This window comes from Chlorocebus sabaeus, chromosome 12, assembly GCF_047675955.1.
Source record: "Chlorocebus sabaeus isolate Y175 chromosome 12, mChlSab1.0.hap1, whole genome shotgun sequence".
NCBI lineage: Eukaryota > Metazoa > Chordata > Mammalia > Primates > Cercopithecidae > Chlorocebus > Chlorocebus sabaeus.
The window spans coordinates 107,940,069-107,964,631 of NC_132915.1; the positions used below are offsets into that span (position 1 = coordinate 107,940,069).

Sequence of the window (24,563 nt, forward strand, 5' to 3'; positions counted from 1 at the left end):
CTATGTTGCCAGGCTGGTCTCGAACTCTTGGGCTCAAGTGATACTCCTGCCTTGGCCTCCCAAAGTGCTGGGATTACAGACGTGAGCCACTGTGCCTGGCCTAAGCCAGTTTTTCTACAAGCAATGGAAGAGATTGCTGTTGTTTGTTTGTTTTCAGTTAAATACCAGGTAAGTTCAGTGACTTGCTTTGACAGGACCTCTTATATGAAAAATACTTATCTTTGAACACTAGAATCAAACTCAGGAAGAGGAGCTATGTACACTATGATAGGTACAAGGGAAAGAGACCGGTTTGAGGGAACTTGATTCACAACTTCCATCTAACACGAATGTGATACATCTATACATGGAGAGCAGACATCTGAACAACTGGAAACACAGCAGAAGGGCACATGCTTTTCTGAAATTGTTAACTTTCTCCTTTTCATTCAGTACCCATATAGCTGAACTTACGTAATGAAATGTTAATAGAATGTGACCCTATTCTCTGCTACAATTAGAGGGATTTGTGAAACTTTTGTCCTTTAATAAAACCATTAGTTGTAATTATTTATTAAATCAATCCATATGTTCCTCTTTCTTTTCACATTCAAATACACTTTAATATGAATGGCAATACATTTTAATGCTCCAGAAGAAAGAGTAGAACTCTGGCCATTGTACATTCTTTATTAAACATCAATACTGAAAACAGATTTACTGACATATATATAAATATAATCAAACTGAAAAAAAGGGACAAGAAATAGTAAGCTCTCTCTCATGCGGTGGTGCGACTTTGGCTCACTGCAACCTCCGCCTCCTGGGTTCAAGTGATTCTCCTGCCTCAGCCTCCCAAGTTGAAATTACAGGTGAGTACCACCACACCCGGCTAATTTTTGCATTTTTAGTAGTGACAGGTCTTCACCATGTTGGTCAGGCTGGTCTCGAACTCCTGATCTCAGATGACCCACTGGCGTCAGCCTCCCAAAGTGCTGGAATTACAGGCGTGAGCCACGGCGCCTGGCCTTCACTTTCTTTTTCTATGTCCTCTCCTTCACTATTGTCTTCATAATAAAAGATGTCTCGAAACGGGAAAACTTGCTTGGGTGCTGCAGGAGTCTGGATTTCAGTGCCTTTTTTCTCCAACATCTTTTTTAACTTTTCTTTAAGCAAAGGTAGAGTCGTCTCATAAAGGTAGTCGATGATCTCTACAGAAAAGAAATTTAATTGTGCAATTATCTGTCTGTACAAGGCCTCTTATCACGGTTGAGGCATACAGGAGACTGGTAATGACTATGAACTGCTCCTGTTATTGCTGTGTGTAAGGTCTGGTTCCAATTGGTTTACTCACGTTCACTTCTTCAATCCTTGCAAAAATCCTATGAGTTAGGTACTATTTTTAACTTGTTTTTCAATTGAGGAAACCAAGGCATAAAGACATTAAGAGACCTGCCCAAGGCCATGGAGTTCATAAGGATTCAAACCCAGGTAGTGATGTCTGCTGAACGCAAAGATGCATTTCATCACAGCCCAGGATACGATATCATCCAAATGGTGGGCCCAGGAGAAACACCAGTGCTGCGCAGACACTGAGAGAGAGCACAGGCCTGCAAGCTTGTTAGTGAAAATCCAGGCTCTGGATTCGGTCTAGAGACCAGGAATTGGTAGATCTGAAATGAGGCCCAGAAATCTATATCTTTTTTTTTTTTTTTTTGAGATAGGGTCTCTCTGTGTCACCCCAGCTGGAGTGCAGCAGTGTGATCACACGCACTGCAGCCTGGAACTCCCAGGCTCAAGCAATCCTCCCACCTCAGCCTTCCAAGTAACTGGGAACACAGACATGCACCACCATTCCCGGATAATTTTTGTATTTTTTGTAGAGATAGGGGTGTGTGTAGGGAGGGGGGAAGGGTCTCTCTATGTTGCCCAGGATGGTCTTGAATTCCTTGTCTTAGGCAATCCTCCCACCTTGGCCTCTCAAAGTGTTGGGATTACAAACATAAGCCACTGCATCTGGTCAGGAATTTGTGTTTTTAACAAGTTTCTCACATGGCTCTGATGATCTGAGTTTGGGACTTACATATCTAAAACATCCACAAATGGCTACAAAGAAGGAACTGGGTGTCTTTCATTCTTTCTGGAATGCGTGTATGCTTCTGTGTGTATGTGCATGTGTATGTGTGTATGTGCATGTGGTGTGGTGCACAGGCATGTCGTGTGCATGTGCTGTGTGCACATGAGTGTGTGTGTGTGTGATGGCAACACCAGCAGGACTCAGCTATTTACAGAGTGGTCACTAAGTGTCAAGCACCGGGATGACCACACCTTACACGTTCATGACCTCATTTAGGACTTCAGAAAGTCCTGCCACGTAGGGATTACACCTGCCTGTTTCCACCATTTTGCAGCTGATGAAGCTGAGGCTCTAAGTCCAGTCACTTGCCTAGGTGACTTTCATTACCAGCATGTGGCACCAAACGCCATGTTCTTAGCCATATAAATATTAAGAATACTAACCTGGAAAAGTCTTTTTCTGCCAAAATGGAACATAGATAGCTTTCAGCCTAGAAAATTTAGTTTGAACATAAGATGGAGGAACATCACTTTAGAAAAGGAAAAAAAAAGATAAAAAGCAAGTTAGTTTAAAAATCTATGATTTCAATACAGTGTAGTCAGTACATGGATTCAGGTGAGGTTTATAGCTTTACATAAACATAAGATCATCATACATGTGTGATACAAATATGACATAATTTTTGTGGAAGATGGAAAGCTATTGTTTATTTGGTTTAAAAAAACGTAAAGGGGAAAAAGAATCAGTAGTACAGAATGGATTCTGTTTAAATTAAAATAACTTCTATCACTAGTCGAGAAGGCAAAGTATAATGCTGGCCAATGTGCTGATGCTTACCTGGTGCTCAGCCCTGCCCTAAGCACCTCAACTGCAGCAATAAATAATCCTCGCAGCAACTCGAGGAGGGAGCTACCACTCTCCCCCTTGTGCTGGAGAGATGAGGAAACTGAGGCACAGAGAGGTTGCCCAAGTTCACACGGCTAATCAGGGATAGAGCAGGGACTTCAGCAGGTAGTGTGACTCCAGATCCTACCCTCTTAATCATTACACTCAGGACACATATGTACGTATTGGTCACAATTCAAAGATAGATGTTCCCTGATATTTATCTTACAAAGCTAAAAAAAGCAGATGCTTACGAGGTTTTGGTACGTTTTCAATTTACAATACATTTCAATTTACAATAAGTGGGTCAGAAATTATTCTTTAATTGTTTTTTTTTTTTGAGACGGAGTCTCGCTCAGCCCAGGCTGGAGTGCAGTGGCGCGATCTCAGCTCACTGCAAGCTCCGCCTCCTGGGTTCACGCCATTCTCCTGCCTCAGCCTCCTGAGTAGCTGGGACTACAGGCGACCGCCACCGTGCCCGGCTAATTTTTTGTATTTTTAGTAGAGATGGGGTTTCACCATGGTCTCGATCTCCTGACCTTGTGATCCGCCCGCCTTAGCCTCCCAAAGTGCTGGGATTACAGGTGTGAGACACCGCGCCCGGCCAATTGTTTTTTAAAGTAAAAACCACTAACTTAACTTTTTGGGCACTTTTTCCTAATAAAAGGGGAACATTAAAAAACAATTAACTAATCCAGTAGTTAAAATAATTAGCATGAAGAATTTGATCTGTTAAGTATGTAGAGGTAAAAGGTGATCAGATTCTTCCAACCTCTTCATTACAGTAATCACTAGCTGAGGACGTATGTGCCAGGTACCAGACTATGTCTCTTTCTTGCATTATCTTCTTTTTTTTCGGGCGGATGGAGTCTCACTCTGTCACCCAGGCTGGAGTGCAGAGGCACATTTTCGGTTCACTGCAACCTCTGCCTCCAGGGTTCAAGTTGTTCTCCTGGCTCAGCCTCCTGAGTAGCTGGGAATACCGGTGCCCACCACCATGCTGGGCTAAATTTTTGTATTTTTAGTAGAGACAGGGTTTCACCATGCTGGCCAGACTGGTCTTGAACTCCTGACTTCAGGTGATCCACCCGCCTTGGCCTCCCAAGTGCTGGGACTACAGGTGTGACCCACTGCACCTGGCCCATTATCTCCTTTAGCCCTCCTAATGGCCTATTAAATCATTATGCCGATGAGGAAACAAAAGGCTCAGACAAATAGGTAACAATTGCCCACAGACTTTAAGTGGAGTCCCTGGACTCTATGCCAAATCTGTCTCACTCTGAAACCCCAGCTCTAAGGCAGCCTGTGCCTTTCCCCTTCCCATAATGCTGTGTGCCCAACATGCTGCAGACCCAAGCCCATGCTTCGAGAAATAACAATAATTGATCTGGACATTTTAAAACTAAGCAAGTGTTACATCTCATTAGGTGGAGATGCTATCCTTAAATCCTGCTTATATCACAAAGAAGTTTTTAAGAATCTGAGGAGACTGAACCTTCAATATAATTTTTACCATTTTGTTATTAAAACTTTGAGAGTATATAGTATTTCAAACAGTATTTGACTAGACGCCACAATCTCTATCTTAGAGTTTTGAGATTTGTAAATCTTTTTTTTTTTGAGACAGAGTCTCACTCTGTCACCCAGGCTGGAGTGCAGTGGCCGGATCTCAGCTCACTGCAAGCTCCGCCTCCTGGGTTTACGCCATTCTCCTGCTTCAGCCTCCCGAGTAGCTGGGACTATAGGCGCCCGCCACCTCGCCCGGCTAGTTTTTTGTATTTTTTAGTAGAGACGGGGTTTCACCGTATTAGCCAGGATGGTCTCGATCTCCTGACCTCGTGATCCATCCGCCTCGGCCTCCCAAAGTGCTGGGATTACAGACTTGAGCCACCGCGCCCGGCCGAGATTTGTAAACCTTAAATAGATAATCAATTCATCAGTTACCCCTGGCCTGGATTTCGTGGGGCCCTTTTATTTATTTTTATTTATTTTTTTGAGACAGGGTCTCACTCTGTCACCCAGGCTGGAATGCAGTGGGGTGATCTCGGCTCACTGCAACTTCTGTCTCTCAGGCTCAAGCGATCCTCCCACCTCAGCCTCCAGAGTAGCTGGGACAACAGGCATGTGTCACCACATCCAGCTTAATAATCAGTTTTTAAACATGTAGTTTTACTTAAAACCAAAAAACCCATTTTAATTTTAAAAATCATGTGATTTGAAGAAATGTCACAAAGTATACACAAATTTAATGGAAAAGTTTTTTTTTTTTTGGAGACAGAGTCTGGCTCTGTCACTCAGGCTGGAGTGCAGTGACGCAATCTCGGCTCACTGCAGACTCCGTCTCCCGAGTTCAAGCAATTCTGCCTCAGTCTCCCCACTAGCTGGGATTACCGGTGCCTGCCACTACATCCAGCTAATTGTTGCATTTTAGTAAAGATGGGGCGATTGGGTTTCACCATGTTGGGCAGATTGGTCTCAAACTCCTGACCTCAAGCAATCCACCTGCCTTGGCCTCCCAGAGTGCTGGGATTACAGGCTTGAGCCACCACGCCCGGCCGGAAAGTTGAATTTTTAAAAAGTGGTTTGACATTATAAAGGGCTTTGTCAATGTAAGTCGTTCTCAAGATGGGAGCTGGTGGGGTGCACATCAGCGTCACCTCCTTCAAAGCACCTGGCACCCTCCCTGCTTGGGGCCTATGGTGCTGAAGAGTGGGTCCCCTGCCCCTCAGATCAGCTAGAAAAGAAAAGGCTTTGGGACCACGGCATGTATCTGTGAATTCTGGCAGGGCCTGGACTGAAAGTTTCCAATTCTCCACATTCAAGAAGGAAGAGACGGAGTGTCCTTTCTTGTTTGGTTATAATCCCAAACCATAAATAACTAACCACGAGAACCAGTTTAAACCCTTCTTAATGGTTCCACAGAATATTGACTAGACACAAAACAAAACCTTTCCTAATGGACCAATGGCGACCTCACATCAGTAGCCACACTTCTGGAAGTCAGACAGGCTGCAGCAGCCTCACCCCACTGTCTACCTTCCAAAACCAAAGGCCAAGCAATCCCTCAACATCCCTGCATCTGAAAGTCACTGATCCCCGAGCCCCATGATGCTCGACAACACGTAGCGGGCCTGTGCGCTGCAGCCCAGCTCTCCCTTGCTTAGCAAGCAGTAAGTTCAGATATCGAGAGTGGTGGCCTCTCCAATCACAGGAACTGATTAAAATGCAAGAGCTGTGTACAGTGAAGGCTCACAGTGACGGTAAAGAGAGACAGCTTATAAACACAAGAGCCATGTTCAATCTCACTTCACAGATGAGAAATGCAAATGAAAACCACAAGGAAACTGACAGAAGCTTAAAGAGAAACAGGATCTTTATATAGTCTCAGAATGTCTCCCCACAGTCATTTCTTACCACCAAAGGAAGAACCAGTATTTTTATACAGTGGGGAAAAGAGGCAGAGGCTGCCTTAGCCAAATAATCAAAACGAGAATCATGTGCCTCGTGACATAACGCAGTGATAGAAAACATCAGGAATATGCTGTACTCCTGCCCGAAGGACACAGCCTGAATCTCCTCAAGAGGAAATGTCAGACAAGCGTCAACTGCGGACATTCCACAAAACACCTAGTCCGTATTCCTCCAAAATTTCCCTACCATCAACAGCAAAGATGGACGATCTTCATAGATTAAAAGACAGTAAGGAAGGCCAGGCGTGGTGGCTCACATCTGTAATCCCAGCACTTTGAGAGGGATTAAGGCCAGGAGTTCGAGACTAGCCTGGACAACATGGCAAAACCCTATCTCTTCACTTAAGGCCAGGAGTTCAAGACTAGCCTGGGCAACATGGCGAAACCTCATCTCTACTAAAAATACACACACAAAAGGTTGGGTGTGCTGGCTCACGCCTGTAATCTCAGCAAGTTGGGAGGATGAAGTGGGTGGATCCCTTGAGGTCAGGAGTTTGAGACCAGCCTAGCCAACATGGTGAAACCTTGTCTCTATTAAAAATACAAAAATTAGCCAGGTGTGGTGGCAGTTACCTGTAATCCCAGCTACTCCGAGGCTGAGACAGGAGAACTGCTTGAACCCAGAAGGTGGAGGTTGCAGGGAACTGAGATCATGCTGTTGCACTCTAGCTTGGGCAACAAGAGTGAAAATCTGTCTCAAAAAAAAAAAAAAAAAAATTAACTAATTGAAAAACGAAAAAAAAATTTAGCCAGGCAGGGTGGTACCTGCCTCTAATTCCAGCTATTCAGATGGCTGAGGCACAAGAATTGCTTGAACCCAGGAGGCAGAGAGTGCAGTGAGCCGAGATCACGCCATTGCACTCCAGCCTGGGCAACAGAGTGAGACTGTTGTCTCCAAAAAAAAAAAAAAAAAAGGACACTAAGGAAATGGAACAGTTAAAGGGGGAAAATGCTACCAAGGACATCATTGGGAGGACTGGTGAAATCTGAATGTAGACTATGTTTTAGAGGGTGGTACTGTATCATTGTGAAACTTCCTGATTCTCGATTGTACTGTGGTTATGTAAAATAACATCCTTACTTGGGAAGTGGTATCTGCCACTAACTCTTGAATGGTTATGGGAAAAGCCGTATTCCTTTGGAGGAGGGGGACAGGGATGATAAAGTTCATGTAGCAGAATGTTCAGAAGAGGCGACTCTGGGTGAAAGGGATGCGGGGTTCCTTCTGTTATTCTTACAACTTGTTTAGCTTTTTGAAGCCTTTAAGAGACTTTGCATACATCTCATTTGCCTTTCTTGCGTGTCTTCAGTGGCAGGTGGGCTGGAGGGAGGGCTGGTCTGATTTATTTGGTCCAGAGCACAGAGACTGGAAGTCTCGAATAAACACACACATCGCAGCTTTCCTGTTCTGTGGCGCTGGCACGCTACCCTGCAACCCACGCAGTGTTTCCTCACCCAAGACTGTATCTTGGCGCTCTCTGTGCCCCACCACCGAGGGGCTTTCTCATTATTTTTTGTAGCTATAAAGAATTTCACTGTGGCCAGACGTGGTGGCTCATGCCTGTAATCCCAGCACTTTGGGAGGCTGAGGCGGGTGGATCACGAGGTCAGGAGATCGAGACCATCTTGGCTAACTAACATGGTGAAACCCCGTCTCCACTAAAATTACAAAAAACTAGCCAGGCGTGGTGGTGGGTGCCTGTAGTCCCAGCTACTCGGGAGGCTGAGGCAGGAGAATGGCATGAACCCAGGAGGCAGAGCTTGCAGTGAGCAGAGATGGTGCCACTGCACTCCAGCCTGGGCGACAGAGCGAGACTCTGTCTCAAAAAAAAAAAAAGAATTTCACTGATTGGGTAAAATATATATATAGCCAGTCCCTTATTAACAGGCATTTTGCAGTCAGTTACTTTGTATACAAGTCATTTCATGGATGTGTGAAGTTATTTTGTAGAATGTATTTCTAGAAATGGAATTACTTGATTCCAAATGGAATTACTAGAATTATTTGAATTTTGAAAGGTACTAAGGCTGCAAAGTATGTAAAATTTACCAAAAAAGATAACAATAATCGGAGGGAGTGAATGTAGATGTTGAATAAGGATGGTTGGAGTTTGACAGTTGCTAAATTGGTTCATTTATTTTGTTATCTGTCTAAAATTTTCCTAATAAAGTTTCTGAAAAAATAATTGGGCATTGCTAATAAAGCAGTACTTAGAAGAAAACATATGGCCTTAAATGTATATTACAAAGAAAGAAAAATGGCAAATGAGCTAAGAACCCATCTCAAGAAGTTGAAAAACAGCAGCAAGATAAACTCAAAGAGAGCTGAAGGGAGGGTATGATAAGCAGCTGACATTAGAATAATCACAAGATAGGGTCAATGCAATCAAAGCTGGCGTTTTGAAAAGGCAATCTCTGGTAACTCCTACTCGAGGAGTAAAAAAAGAAAGTACGTATAAATAGCCAACATTAGCCATCAGGACATTACTCAGATCCTGCCGACATTTTGCATAAACCATCTCTGGAAAATAGACACTGGTTTCCTGCAGGGCTGTGTGGCTGGTGAGTGGTGAGGGGACACTTTTCACTGTGTTTCCTTTCATGTTTCTTTTTTCTTTTCTCTTTTTTTTTTTTGAGATGGAGTCTTGCTCTGTTGCCCAGGCTGGAGTGCAATGGCACGATCTCGGCTTATTGCAACTTCTGCCTCCTAGGTTCAAGCAATTCTCCTGCCTCAGCCTCCTGAGTAACTGGGACTACAGGCACTTGCCATCATGCCCGGCTAATTTTTGTATTTTTGTAGAGACGGAGTTGAACCATGTTGGCCAGGCTGGTCTTGAACTCCTGACCTCAGGTGACCTGTCCACCTTGGCCTCCCAAAGTGCTGGGATTACAGGCAAGAGCCACCGTGCCTGGCCTATGTTTCTTCAGTTCTGGACTATATAATCTATTACCTATTCCAAAAAAAAAGGTAAAATCAAACTGACCAGTCAAGTCCTTTTTCCTTACGGGTGGGGCATGATACTCAGTTCTGTATTTGAATTGTTACACACAACTAAAATGTTCTAACTGGGAACCAACCAAGTCATTTAACCAGCGCTAAAGCACGGGGTCTCGGGAGGGTAGCACATCAGTCACCTGGAGCTCTGAACTATCCGGATGGCCAGACCCCACACCAGGCCAATCCCATTCATGTGGCACTTGTATTTTTTTTTTTTTTTTTTTTGAGATGGAGTCTGGCTCTGTTGCCCAGGCTGGAGTGCAGTGGCGCGATCTCGGCTCACTGCAAGCTCCGCCTCCCGGGTTCACGCCATTCTCCTGCCTCAGCCTCCCAAGTAGCTGGGACTACAAGCGCCTGCCACCTCGCCCAGCTAATTTTTTGTATTTTTTTTTAGTAGAGACGGGGTTTCACCGTGGTCTCGATCTCCTGACCTTGTGATCCGCCCGCCTTGGCCTCCCAAAGAGTTGCGATTACAGGCGTGAGCCACCGCGCCCGGCCCAGCAGTTGTATTTTTTAAAAGTTCCCCAGATGATTTTGAAGTGAGAGCTGGGCTGAAAACCAGAGAATTACTAGTGCTTACAAAGTTTCAAATTGGGTACACAAAGGTCACTGGAACTCCTGGATGTCTAGAGCGTGTGCTGTGTTGTCAACTGTCTGGAGTCCCCTGAGGCGTGGGAGTCTGGCCTGCAGACCCACCCAGTCCATTGCTACCATCGTTTTACTCACTGTCCTGGGCCACCTGGCCCCTTTCCAGTCTCCTGAATGTGCCCAGTCAGCGCCGGCTCAAGGTGTCTGCATTCACTACTCTGTCCGAACACCCTTCAGTCTCATCCCCGCATGGCTACCCTGCCACCGCTTCTGCTTCCGAAGTCTTCCCTAACCACCCTGATTGCCCCCAGTCCCTTCTGCCCTATTTTTGTTTTCTTTTCGGTACCATGCTGTCTGAAATGAGCTTATCTGTTTACAGTCTCTTCCCAGAACTAAATGTGAGTTCCTAAAAGTCCTTATTCATCACTACGTGTTGCGCCTGGTATACAGAAGGTAGTCAATAATTATTATTAGTTTGATATCATTATCATCAGTGTAGTTTTTAGGTTAATTCTTTTTTTTTTTTGAGACGGAGTCTCGCTCTGTGGCCCAGGCTGGAGTGCAGTAGCCGGATCTCAGCTCACTGCAAGCTCCGCCTCCCGGGTTCACGCCATTCTCTTGCCTCAGCCTCCCGAGTAGCTGGGACTACAGGCGCCTGCCACCTCGCCCGGCTAGTTTTTTTTTTGTATTTTTTAGTAGAGACGGGGTTTCACCGTGTTAGCCAGGATGGTCTCGATCTCCTGACCTCGTGATCCGCCCGTCTCGGCCTCCCAAAGTGCTGGGATTACAAGCTTGAGCCACCGCGCCCGGCCCAGGTTAATTCTATACTATACAAAACTTGGTATTTGTGTCAGCAGAATGGACACTCTACCAGGCAAGGAACTTGGTTTTTGTTCAGTGCTGTATCCCCAGAGCCTAGAAAAATGCCTGGCATATATTTGTATTTAGTGGGTGAAGAGTAATGCTGAACTTTTGATTTTTCAATAATTGGAATTGATAAAAGGTATGTACTGGGAAAATTCACTCTATTGTTACTAAAGTCCCTATAATATCACCTCCAATGCCTGCCAAGGTCAACTAGACTGTATGGTAATATTTCCTTACACAATTATTTTTCCACTGGAAAACTGAAATAGGAGGTAGGGGGGTGGGCCATTGGTATTATGCTCTAGCTAAAATCTGTCATCACAAAACACCTGAGGTGTGATGATCTATGTGACACTAAAAAAAGGGAAGAAAAAATCAAAAACATATCCAACTAATGATGTATTTAGTGTCATGAAAACCTGATCTACCTAGCAGCTCAGAGCCTTTACGTATACATTGCTCCTAAAATTATTGTTTCCTCTGCACTAACAAATTGGTTTCCTAGCAAATACACTGATTTTTTTTTTTTGAGATGGAGTCTCACTCTGTCACTCAGGCTGGAGTGTAGTGGCATGATCTTGGCTCACTGCAATCTCCGCCTCCTGGGTTCATGTCATTTTCCTGCCTCAGCCTCCCGCGTAGCTGGGACTACAGGCGCCCCCTGCCTCAGCCTCCCAAATGGCTGGGACTACAGGTGCCTGCCACCACGCCCAGCTAATTTTTTGTATGTTTAGTAGAGATGGGGTTTCACCAAATACACTGAATTTTAAGCACCACTTATACAAAAGTCCAAATGCAGCATCATTATCAGCCCTGTAAGATGATAGAGAGTTATTATATTTATTAAGTCATCTCTATATTTTAATTACTTTAATATTAAACAAATGGTCTTACCCTATGGCACTAGCAAGATCTTCCCAGTCTATTTCATTAGTATCTTCCACATTTATTTCATACAACCTGTGAGAAAAAATACCAATTAAATTGTCGAGCAAAAATCAGCATGCTAGCCATCTTCATGGACGCATGGAGCGTTAAGAGCTGGAAGGTATCCATGCTTTCGCCCCATTCCAGCTCCCTCATTACACATGCACAGTGAGGTCAGCATCCCAGCCCAGGGTTAATCCAGGTCAGTGAGTTGCTGGGCTGCAGAGATGGGCTGAAAAGACCTCTCTCCTCCTCTGAGCCCTTTGTGTCTCTCACCAAACCATGTTGCTTTCTCACAGCAAAAACCACCACCTCATCATTCAACATAGACACGCAGTAAGAGGACATCTTACTATGTGACAGATGCTGTGAAGGTCTTTTTTTTAAAATACTGGGTCTCGCTGTGTCACCTTGGCTGGACTGCAGTGGCGTGATCGTGGCTCACTGCAGCCTCAACCTCCTGGGCTCAGGCGACTCTCCCACCTCAGTCTCTCAAGAAGCTGGAACCATAAGCACGTGGCACCATGCCTGGTTAATTTTTTAGATTGTTTTTTGTAGAGACAGTCTCCACATGTTGCTCAGGCTGCTCTCAAACTCCGGGGCTCAAGCAATCTTCCTGGCCTCCCAGTGTTGGGATTATGGGCACGAGGCACCACGCCGAGCCGGTGAAGACCTTAAAGCGCAACACATTCATTCACAGTAACCCTCCCCCCGACCTACAGACAGGGAAACGGTGCCGAGAGACTCAGTCACGGGCTCCAGATTGCATGACTAATAGGTGGGGCCAACACTGGAACCCAGGCCTGTTTGACTAGAGATGCCCTTCTTGGATCTGCTAATTTATGCTGTTGCTCTAGCAGGGAAGACTGGGCGGGGGCATAGGAAAGAGGATCAGGAAACCCACAGTGAGCCTTAGGCAGAGGCACGCGTGAGGCAGAGGGAAAGAAGGCGGACAGCAGGGCCAGAACCCACAGGCTTCTGCTGCTCTTTGCTGTTCCTCAGTCGACATGGGCCAGGTCCACTAGTCTCACAGGCATCACAAAACGGGCCCATGTCTCCCTTTTCCTCGTCACCCTTCAACACTTTAGCAGGGACCCTGCATGGACCAGGAACTCAAAGACAAAACCAAAGACAAGTAAGGATGACACCAACAGGCTCATGCTGGAGCACAGGAGGGCTCTGTCTGAATCATTCGCCCCCATTTTCCAATGGGCGTAAATAATTTTATCCATATGAAATGCTTCAAAGACTAAAATAATTACATGGAGTACACAGTACGTTTCATATGTTATTTTCTTTTATCCTCCTGAAAGCACTAAGAGGTAGGTACGATTATCTTCATCCTCAGTAGATGAGTTAAGATGAGTAAACTGAGACTCAGAACGGTAGGTCATAGGCCCACAATACATGCGGGAAGTGATGGAACAGGGATTTGGACCTTGGCAATCTCACTGCAGATTCTGCTGGGTTAACAACTTCTCTTTGGCTAGAGACAGAAACAGTTAAGAGGCGTCCATTTCTATTTTTCCTACCTTTCAATAAGGCTGACCTTGGCCCGCAGGGCATTAACGCCACAGTATATGCGCCGACCATTAGTCATCCTCTTGGTTAGAATTTCTGTCCTACATTAAAAGGAAGAAAAACAAAGTTTACTTTCAAGGGTAGAGGTTTCATTAAAATTTCCTATATTTTTCTCATCTAAATTGCTCTCATTCAGAACCAACTTCTAACTTTTCTTTTTTTTTGAGACGGAGTCTCACTTTGTCACCCAGGCTGGAGTGCAGTGGCACAGTCTCAGCTCACTGCAACCTCCGCTGTCCAGGTTGAAGTGATTCTCCTGCCTCAGCCTCCAAGGTAGCTGGGATTACTGGTGGCTGTGAGCCACCACACTTGGCTAATTTTTGTATTTTTGGCAGATACAGGGTTTTGCCACATTGGCCAGGCTGGTCTTGAACTCCCGGCCTCTTGAACTTTTGTATTTTTGGTAGATACAGGGTTTTGCCACATTGGCCAGGCTGGTCTTGAACTCTTGATCTGCCTGCCTTAGACTCCCAAAGGGTTGGAATTACAGGTGTGAGCCACCACGCGCAGCCCCTGTCTTTTTTTCTAATGCTGCCAACAGATTGCTACCTTGTTTTATTAAAGACTTAGAAAGAGAGTAAAGAAATCAGAAGTCAATATTCAGTTTTAAAAAGGTTCAAGTTCTTTAGGAGGAAAGCATACACTCTTCAATGCATCAGGGCTAGTTATGTGCTAATTTAAATCAGAGAGTGATACAGAAGCAGAAGGGGCAGTAGACGAGACACGATTGTTCTTGACACGTAAGCTTCCACACAGCAGTTACGCAGATATTCTTGGTAACCTCAGCTCTCCACAGAAGCTGGAGAGAGAGAGAAAGAGAGAGGGAAGAACTTACCACTTACTTTTACACTGCATCCAATTTCTGGTTTGCACTTTAGCTTCTACTTCTACCCAAGATATGCCCTTGTAGAGTTTTTCCCGAACAATTGATAGGCAACTTTCAGGATTTTCTTGGAGTTTGGAATCCACCTCTTTTAACTCCTGGGGAGACATTTTCTTTAGAATCACTTCTTCAACAGCCTTGATTAGTTTCTGGGTTTCAGACTTACTCCAAGCACCACGATTTCTTTCTGTAGATACAAAAAGATGGCCTTATAGTTGCTAATCTATTCGCTTTCAAACACAATATTAAAAATGAAATGATAAATCAGATACTTTTCAGAAAATAATGGGCATCTCAATTATACAGACATAAAACAAACGCAATCATGTGCATATTAAAATGAAATTACTAACATGGTCATGGATTTTTTTTTTTTTTTGAGACGGAGTCTTGCTCTGTCGCCCAGGCTGGAGTGCAGTGGCGCGATCTCGGCTCACTGCAGGCTCCGCCTCCCAGGTTCACGCCATTCTCCTGCCTCAGCCTCCCGCACAGCTGGGACCACAGGCGCCCGCCACCACGCCCGGCTAATTTTTTGTGTTTTTTAGTAGAGACGGGGTTTCACCGTGTTAGCCAGGATGGTCTCGATCTCCTGACCTCGTGATCCACCCGCTTCGGCCTCCCAAAGTGTGGGATTACAAGCGTGAGCCACTGCGCCCGGCCAGTCATGGATTCTTTTTAAGAACTAAAGCCGGAAATTATTAAGTAAGTCCTTTCTTAAAGCATTGTTTCATTTATTTATTTCAAAACAGTTGTTCATCCTGTTTCTGAGAACAATGTCTCCCACATGAAACTGTGAGGTTCCCAAACGTTTAATGGGGGAAGAAAAGCCAGCCAATGGCTTTTATGTTATGTACATGTCTCTTGGCCAAGAGTTCCTAGTGTAACAATAATAGCCACAGTGACACCAGCACAGTACTTGATGAAGGCACTTGAGAATTTCTGAAGCCAATTATCTATGGCAGATGCCCACAGTATCGATGGTTCACCCTTCTTCACTGGACACATTCACAGTCACACACAGACTGAGACCTTAAAAAGTAAGGAGTCTCACACTGGCAGCTGCTTGGCTGTGCTTTTGGTAACATTCCACAGAATGTTACATTTTCCCCTCAATAACAATTTGGATGAAAATTTAAAAATCAAGAGATTTCCAAGAAAGAAAAAAGATATCTAGAGTTTACAAAATTAAAAAAAAAAAAAAAAAATTCAAGATTTTTCCTTTATTTCTTGGAAACTTGAAGAACTGGCTGCAAGGCACTACCTGTGTGGCCGGAGTATGTGAGCCCCTGTGCTAAACAGAAACCCGATAAGGACTGTCTTCTTAAAGGAAACCTTTTAAGAAAGAGGAGATAGAGACAGGAGGTCACCAACACTGGTTCTGAGAAAAGTCCCCGCCTGACAGGCACGAACTACATGCCTGCCTCCCTCCCAAGGTGTCCCATGCCACCGCGGGAAAGTGACCCTCCGCCCAGGCTCTCCCACCACCAGTTTCTTGGGTTCACTTGGCAGTTATATTTGCACGGACAGTTATTGAAGTGTGGTAAAAATCAGCCTAGTGGGTAAAGGTTGCATGGCTTCACTGAATACAGGAGGAAACCAAATGAATTAGTATAAAGAACAGCTTAACAAACAAAGCTCTCGCAGAAGACAGGTCTGCGGTGATTTCTGGGCATTGGATCAGTTATGGCTGAACCAGGCCTGTCAGGGCTTATTTCTTCAGCGAGGCGGGCACTGGTGGCTGCCACTTACGACTGCTGATCTGCGAGTACTTCAGGGCCACAGAGAGGCTACTTCGGGCCACCATCTCACCAATCGTCTTCCAGTCATTCCCAAGGAGAGAATGGTACATCTTTAACTTCTCAGTGTCTCCTTCGCTATACCTAACAGAAAGGGAAAACATTTCACAAGTTTAAACTCACTATCAGATTAAATACGGTATTCTCATCCCAGTACGCAGCAATCGTGGGAAAAGCTAAATGGCGTAGGCTGTCAGGGAACCGGGTCAGAGCTCTCTTCACTTCCTGTTGGCGTCTCAATGGTGGTCATCCTATCAATCAATCACTGAAGTCGAGACCAGAGGCCTGGTTCAACTGAACAGCAGCCAGAGCAATCACTTAGCCCTTCTTCAGCTCAGAGCCTCTGTCCCTGTGGTGGAAATGGCTTTCCTCTACCCCACCTGGACAGTGCCTGCCCACTCGCCAGTGCAGTTTAAACGGTGCGTTTTCAGGGAGCACCTCCCTGTCTCCCTTAGCCTGAAGTCCCCCTGTTGATTGCTCCTAGAGAACACTGTGCTTCTCTTTCACAGCACTGGTCACAACCCGCACTCACACATGTACAGGCTCCCTTGTTCACGCCTCTTCCTCTAGACCAGCACCACCCAACAGAAACATAATACGAGCCTCTTACGGATTTTAAGTTTCCTAGTAGTCATAGGAAAATTCACTTTAACCTAGTTTTAATAAAAGAAACTTTAAGAATATATTTTTTATATGGGCATGTTGCGTGATGAAAAACAAAAACAAAAAATAATATATTTCACTGAACTCAATATATTAAAAATGCTATCATTTCAACATGTCATCAGTATCAAAAAATATCAATGATGTATTTTACATTCGGTTCTTCATCTGAAGCCTTCAAAACCCAGCATGTGTTTTACTCTGACAGCATCTCAATGTGGACTAACTACATTTCAAATGTTTGACAGGCCCAGGAGGCTGCTGGTCACCACACTGGAAGACACAGCTCAAGAAGGGAAGTTCCATGAGGGCAGAGACCTTGTCGGTTTCATACACTATGGTATCCATAATGCTTGACAGACAACAGGCATTCCATAAACATACAACAAATGGCTTACTGTAAATATGTAACTACTTAAGAAATGTAAAGTGCATTCATCCTACATAAAAATACACACATTAAAGTACTAAAAAAAGCACTATAATATTGTAAATGGATTTTAAGATTAAAAACCTAAATAAGTAAATAAAAAGCAATCTTCACAACATCTTCAGATTCCTATCTGAATAGGAATGGTGGTTTATGTCATCACTAAGGCAACATAATTCTAGAAATCCTAGAAAAATACAATTTCTTTTTTTTTTTTTTTCTTTGAGACAGGGTCTGGCTCTGTCACCCAGGCTGGAGCACAGTGGCATGATCATAGCTCACTGCAACCTCCACCTCCAGGGATCAAGCAATCCTCCCACCTCAGCCTCCCAAGGAGCTGGGATTATAAGCGTGCACCACCACACCCAGTGAATTTTTGTATTTTTAGTAGGGATAAGGTTTCACCATGTTGGCCAGTCTGGTCTCAAACCCCTGACCTCAAGTGATGCGCCTGCCTCAGCCTCTCAAAGTGTTGGGAATTACAGGTGTGAGCCACTATGCCTGGTCTATTCTTCACTACTAAGAATCATGGCTGTCAGTCAGGTATGGTGGCTCAAGCCTATAATCCCAGCACTTTGGGAGGCCGAGGCAGGAGGATCACTTGAGGTTAGGAATTCAAGATCAGCCTGGTCAACATGGTGAAACCTTGTCTCTACTAAAAATACAAAAATTAGCTGGGTGTGGTGACACACGCCTGTAGTCCCAGCCTCTTGGGAGGCTGAGGCAGGAGAATCACTTGAACCCAGGAGGTGGAGGTTACAATGAGCTGAGATTGCACCACTGCACTCCAGCCTGGTGACAGAGTGAGACGCTGTCTCAAAAAAAAGAAAAGAAAAAGAAAGGCCAGGTGTGGTGGCTCATGCCTGTCTGTAATCCCAGCACTTTGGGAGGCCGAGGCGGGTGGATCATGAGGTCAGGAGATAGAGACCACCCTGGCTAACACAGTGAAACCCCATCTCTACTAAAACTATACAAAAAAATTAGCCAGGCATGGTGGTGGGTGCCTGTAGTCCCAGCTACTCGGAAGGCTGAGGCAGGAGAACGGCGTGAACCTGGGAGGTGGAGGTTGCAGTGAGCCCAGATCGCGCCACTGCACTCTAGCCTGGGCGACAGAGTGAGACTCCGTCTCAAAAAAAACAAAAAAAAACCCAAAAAAATACCACAAACAATTGCCGGGCACGGTAGCTCACACGTGTAATCCCAGCACTGTGGGAGGCTGAGGTAGGCGGATCACCTGAGGTCAGGAGTTCAAGACCAGTCTGACCAATATGGTGAAACCCGTCTCTACCAAAAATACAAAAATTAGCTGGGTGTGTTGGTGGGTGCCTATAGTCCCAGTTACTCGGAAGGCTGAGACAGGAGAATTGCTCGAACCCGAGAGGCGGAGGTTGCAGTGAGCCGAGATCGCGCCATTTCACTCCAGCCTGGGTGACAGAGCGAGACTCTGTCTCAACAAAACAAAACAACAACAAAAATTCAAAATTAAAATAATACTAACTCTTTGATTTTTTTTACTTTCTACTTTTTTTCAGTCAGAAATTGCATGTTATAAAAATATTCTAAGGGTAAATAATCACCACAACACAAATAATGTAGTACAAATAGATGAACTGATAAATTATTAGAATGACTCTAAAAATTACTCTAAAAAGTGCATTGCTCTATGTGTGTCACAGGTGGAAATATATTATCTCAGCTGCCACCATTAACCTGCCAAAAGCATTCTCGGAAATCCCATTTAAAATGTTACCTTTAGGCAGGGGCGCGGTGGCTCAACCCTGTAATCCCAGCACTTAAGGAGGCCCAGACGGGCGGATCACAAGGTCAGGGGATCGAGACCATCCTGGCGAACACGGTGAAACCCCGTCTCTACTAAAAAATACAAAAAACTAGCCGGGCGAGGTGGCGGGCGCCTGTAGTCCCAGCTACTCGGGAGGCTGAGGCAGGAGAATGGCGTAAACCCGGGAGGCGGAGCTTGCAGTGAGCTGCGATCCGGCCACTGCACTCCAGCCTGGGCAACAGAGCGAGACTCCGTCTCAAAAAAAAAAAAAAAATGTTACCTTTAGTGGTTTTTCTTAAAGTTCTATTCACAACTGTCTAACCTTGGAGTTGGGGAAAAATAGGCAGGGCAGGTAGTCTGTGTATGAACTTTCCTCACCTAAGGCTGACTTCTTTCAGTAAAAAATTTAAAAAGGAAACCGAGGTGACATCAATGTTGGAAGTTTAGGTAATGATCTATGTTTTGGTTTACAATCACAGAGCTAAGTAGAACTCAACTGCCACCAGAAGATTTCAGAAACCTGCCTCTCAGAGAAAGGTCAAGTAGTTGAGTAGAAGGTAGTTTTGGGGGGGCCCTTGGAATCCAAGCCAACACCTTCCCGCTTCTCCTCCTGTCCTTGAGCAGAGTGCGAACGTGCTAACCCAAACACCTGGTCTATGTTTGGTTTGTTTTTAAATGTGGAATGTTGGAAGCACATTATAATCGGACATTGTATTTGGGGAAAAGGAAGGAGAGAATGACAGCCGGGTTGAGCACCCTGGGTTGATACCACTGAACTGCATTTAACGGACCCAATAATCCCAGCGCTTACCTCCACCTTCAAATAGTTACTAAAAACCCACAGCAGTCTGCTAAGTGCTGAACGGAACATCTGTCAAGATGGGATGTTTGGGTTCACAAGGAGATTACAAAGTAAGCAGAGAGCACAGCAAACAGGAGTAACAGCACATGAGGCAGCGTATGGAGAGTGCTAAAGAAAAAGTATAGAGAAAGCTGCAGATGCAGGAAACAGGTCACTAAGCCTTCACTAAAGAGCTGAGAATGGAAAAGGGCCTTGAAGATGCACACATGTGACACACCATCTGGCTTCACACACACAAAGCTTCATTATTTTTACTGTTAATCCACTGCTGTGAATGTCTTGATTTACGGTATCAGCAAAGACTAGAGAAATGTCCTGTCTCAAGCTGCTGAGACTTTTCTTACCTGCCTTTGTAATTGTTGACATCGAACATCTTCTTTGCTCGATAGTATATAAGTTTCCAGGGCCGGGCAATGTTCCTACCTAAAGTCAGAAGAAAGGTGATCAGAGGGGCTCACATGACATGAAGTCACAATTGTAAAAGGAACCCAGAACAGCCCTTGTAACAACATGAACTATCCTAAGCCCCGTGTTAAGGCTGGGATTTCCTGTGTCCTGAACAAAGCTGTCTTGAAGAGCAGATATACACAATCATCAGTCTCCTTGGAGATCTCCGAAAACTAAATGCTGAGTACCCTGAGGCTCCAGCTTCCGGTGGTCTATGCAATTTGTGGAAAGAATCCTTACAAGACAAAGTGATTTTAACATGATTTGAATTAAGAGGAAGAGAACACTACGGTGGAGAATACAGGGTAACAGTTCTCCAGAAGATGAACAACAAATCTTTCCCAAATCAGCTTTTCTCACTTTCTCACTCTAAGGTGAAATAATCCCTCAACGGGGGTGCACTAGCCTGTTTTTCTTCGTGGACTCCACAGAACACCTAAGAAATTATCCTCTTTAAATTCAAGAGAGATTTGCTTTGGCCCTGATCCTCCATGACAGCCTGACCTAACTTCACAAGCAGCACCTCCAGTCGGAGGGTTCCAGTTACAAAGCACACATATGGCCACACTTAAAAAACGTGGGAGACCATGGTGTGTATAAGGATGTGCTTTGTGTAGCGTACACAAAATATAAATAAGGAACAGGAGAAGAAACCAAAACCACAACTATTGCCAAGGAAGAAAGGTAAAAGTTGATAATTCAGTTTTTCACACTGAACTTGGGAAACATGAACACATTCCAAATCCCCAAAAGTAAAGACTGGCAATAAGAATACCATCAGGGCCGGGTGAGGTGGCTTACACCTGTAATCCCAGCAGGTTGGGAGTCTGAGGCGGGTGGATCATGAGGTCAGGAGATCGAGACCATCCTGGCTAACAAGGAGAAACCCTGTCTCTGCTAAAAATACAAAAAATTAGCCGGGCGTGGTTGCAGGTGCCTGTAATCTCAGCTACTTGGGAGGCTGAGGCAGGAGAATCGTTTGAACCCCAGAGGTGGAGGTTGCAGTGAGCCAAGATTGCACGACTGCACTCTAGCCTGGGCAACAGAGCGAGACTCTGTCTCAAAAAAAAAAAAAAAAAAGAATATCATCAGCCATCACAGTAGTTAATGTGCACTGCCTGCAGACAATGGCCAGGTACTATGCTAACACTTACCACAGGTTATCTTGTTTATGGCTGGAAGGCTGTGGATGGTCAAAGAGTAATTGTTTCTAAACTTACCAATGTGCAATCTAAACGAGTGTCTCCTTTTCAAGTTGGTGATCGCAGATTTTTCCTCGGGATATCTGTCCGTGTACAGCAGCTTGTCTGCGCTCTCGATGCCTGTCAGGGCTAGAAAGTCTTCCACATTTTTCTCTAACTGCTTATTTTCCTTCACAGAAAACTTGCCAAATTTAATAGCGACACCTAGGATTGGGAAAGAACAGGGAGAAAGTGTGTATTGTTAATAATGAACAAAAGCAAACCTATGACTTGGTTTTTTTTTTTTTTTTTTTGACAAATCTTATTTTATTCAGATAGCAGTCTGATCACACATGGTCCAACAACACTCAAATAATAAATCAAATATAACCAGATGTTAAAGATTGGTCTTCAAACATCATAGCCAATGATGCCACGCTTGCCTATGATCTCTCCAACATAAAACCACATCAACACCTCAGTGGCCACCACACCATTCAGCACAGCTTCCTTAACTGTGAGCTGTTTGAAGCTACCAGTCTGAGCACTATTGACTATTTTTTTCAGGCTCTGAATAGCTCTAGGGATCTCAGCAGGGGTGGGAGGAACCAGCTCAACCTTGGCGTAGTACCAAAATGTGGCCAATCGAGGCTTCGAGTAAGTCACAGCAGCGTTCACCAGAGCCGGGGTCTTCTCCACAAGGTTACGGACAAATTGGGCCATGGTTCTGGGATGCCGACTTGGGTTTTCATCAGCAGTGACAGTAACACGGCCCAACAGTCCCAACACCTGACATTTGCTTTCCTGTCCCCACTTGCAGATTCGGCCTTTCCTCCAGGGCTCAGCCCAAGCCACACCTCTTGTGTCAATGTCTTCCCTGGCCATCCTATTCCAAAGTGACCTTTCCTGTTTCATCTATCTTTTTAAAAAATAGTTTTCAAATTTATTCATGCATTCTTTAGAGATAGGATCTTGCTTTTTCACCTAGGCTGAAGTGCAGCGGCATGATCAAAGTTTACTGCAACCTTGAACGCCTGGGATCAAGTGATTCTCCTGCCTCAGCCTCCTGAGTAGCGGGGACTACCGGCATGGGCCACTAACACCTGGCTAATTTTTTATTTTTTGTAAGATGGGGTCTTGCTGTTTTGCCCAGGCTGGTCTTAAACTCCGGGCCTCAAGCAGTTCTCCTGCCTTGACCTCCCAAAGTGCTGGGATTACAGGCGTGAGTCACCTCACCTGGCCTAGGTTTACTTTAAAAATATTTTACGGGCCAGGCATGGTGGCTCATGCCTGTAATCCCAGCACTTTGGGAGGCCAAAGTGGGCGGATCATGAGGTCAGGAGTTTGAGACCAGCCTGGTCAATAATATGGTGAAACCCCGTCTCTACTAAAAATACAAAAACTAGCCAAGCGTGGCAGGCGCCTGTAGACCCAGCTACTTGGGAGGCTGAGGCGGAAGAACTGCTTGAACCCAGGAGGCATAGGGTGCAGTGAGCCGAGATCGCGCTGCTGCATTCCAGCCTGGGCCACAGAGCGAGACTCTGTCTCAAAAACAAAAACAAAAAAGTCTTTTATAAAATATATACTCATAAGAATTTCAGGTCGGGCACGGTGGCTCACGCCTGTAATCCCAGCACTTTGGGAGGCCGAGGCGGGTGGATCACGAGGTCAGGAGATCGAGACCATCCTGGCTAACACGTTGAAACCCCGTCTCTACTAAAAACACAAAAATTAGCCGGGCACGGTGGCGGGCGCCTGTAGTCCCAGCTACTTGGGAGGCTGAGGCAGGAGAATGGTGTAAACCTGGGAGGCGGAGCTTGCAGTGAGCCGAGATCACGCCACGCACTCCGACTTGGGCGACAAAGCGAAACTCCGTCTCACAAAAAAAAAAAAAAAAGAATTTCAACACAACACACCAATAAAATGGGATTATATATTACAATTGTGTTCATGTGTGTAGTGCTGTCTTTTTTTGCTTAATTTGTCTTGTCTATTTTTCTGAATCTCTTCAATCCCGTGAATTCTGGAAGGCTATGACTCCTCTTCTTACTTTTTCCAGTGACCAGTTGTATTGGGTCTTACACAGCAGATATTCAGTAAACACTGCTCACTGGTAGTACACAGCCTTACATTTGCAGTTTATTCTTAAATCCAATAAGCTTTATTATTGGATTTAAGAATAGAGGTTATTCTTAATAATTCTTAATAAGGGAGGTTCAGAAACACAGTGAAATCAAGAAGGTGATCAAGTTCACTACAACCAGCTCACCATCAATTTAATATCTTGGAGAAAGAAACAATACCTCACTAAAGTTGATGATTTTAATCTGACAGCATTTTAATTTTATATAACTGTTGTATCCCTTCCAGTGTCTCAACCAATTAACCTCTCGTCCCTTCTCTTCTTGGTGGGAATTAATTATCTCGTCTCTTTAGCCCCATTCTTCCTGGCCACCTTTACCAGAAACTGGGAAAGAAGAGGAAAAGCAAGAGCACTTCATTTTGCTAATTTTACAGCTCAGACAATTCTGGTAGGAGACAGAGGTGAAGGCAGCGAAAGAATGCTTCTTGTCGACCTATAAATCTGAATCATCCATAAAAGAAAGTCAGGTGCTAGCTCTGCATACAGGAAGTTCAACAAACACTAAGGCCCCACAAGCTCACCTTGTGCTTTAAATTCCTTAAACCGTTCTAAGTCATCCCGGTACATCCGCTTGATTGTGCTGGTGGCCCTGTCCTTGATGTTAGGAATGAACTCCTGAAGCTGTCGGACGGCAGAACCCAAATCCGCATCTGAATCATCGGCATCTCCTGAATCTGCATACAAATACCTTGTTTCGGAATCTTCAGCTGTTTCCACATTGCGTTCTTCATTTGCAGGTTCTAACCTAAGGGGTTAGAAAATTGGGTTGCCTAACATTAAGACATCACTTGACCTCATAACTTTTAAACTTTTCCTTCTTTTCTTTGTGAGACAGAGTCTCGCTCTGTCGCCAGGCTGGAGTGCAATGGTGCAATCTCAGCTCACTGCAACTTCTGTCTCCCGGTTCAAGCGATTCTCCTGCCTCAGCCTCCAGAGTAGCTGGAATTACAGGCGCCCGCCATCGCACCCGGCTAACTTTTGTATTTTTAGTAGAGATGGGTTTTCG

General features: G+C 44.9%; 1 protein-coding gene and 1 pseudogene across 3 annotated transcripts in view; both read right to left on the reverse strand.

Annotated features, from left to right (window-relative positions):
• Positions 1-651: 651 nt before the first annotated feature.
• TTF1 (transcription termination factor 1) overlaps positions 652-24,563 on the reverse strand; it is a 30,150-nt gene continuing 6,238 nt past the window's right edge. The window contains exons 3-11 of one of the 2 annotated variants that reach the window (XR_005239001.2): positions 24,079-24,302; positions 21,454-21,639; positions 20,131-20,209; positions 16,005-16,135; positions 14,215-14,442; positions 13,324-13,413; positions 11,759-11,824; positions 2,500-2,585; positions 652-1,190 (exon numbers count right to left, since the gene is read on the reverse strand). Coding sequence is in view for 1 of the 2 variants with exons in the window: in XM_008005863.3 (XP_008004054.3) it covers positions 916-1,190; positions 2,500-2,585; positions 11,759-11,824; positions 13,324-13,413; positions 14,208-14,442; positions 16,005-16,135; positions 20,131-20,209; positions 21,454-21,639; positions 24,079-24,302 (1,372 nt within the window). In the remaining variant the exon portion in view is untranslated. Of the gene's footprint in view, positions 1,191-2,499; positions 2,586-11,758; positions 11,825-13,323; positions 13,414-14,207; positions 14,443-16,004; positions 16,136-20,130; positions 20,210-21,453; positions 21,640-24,078; positions 24,303-24,563 lie in introns of both variants that reach the window. The other variant, XM_008005863.3, reaches the window with a different exon arrangement.
• Positions 21,672-22,167, reverse strand: LOC103239722 (ATP synthase subunit g, mitochondrial pseudogene; annotated as a pseudogene). Its single transcript, XR_012094897.1, has one exon. The product of XR_012094897.1 is annotated as an ATP synthase subunit g, mitochondrial pseudogene (transcript).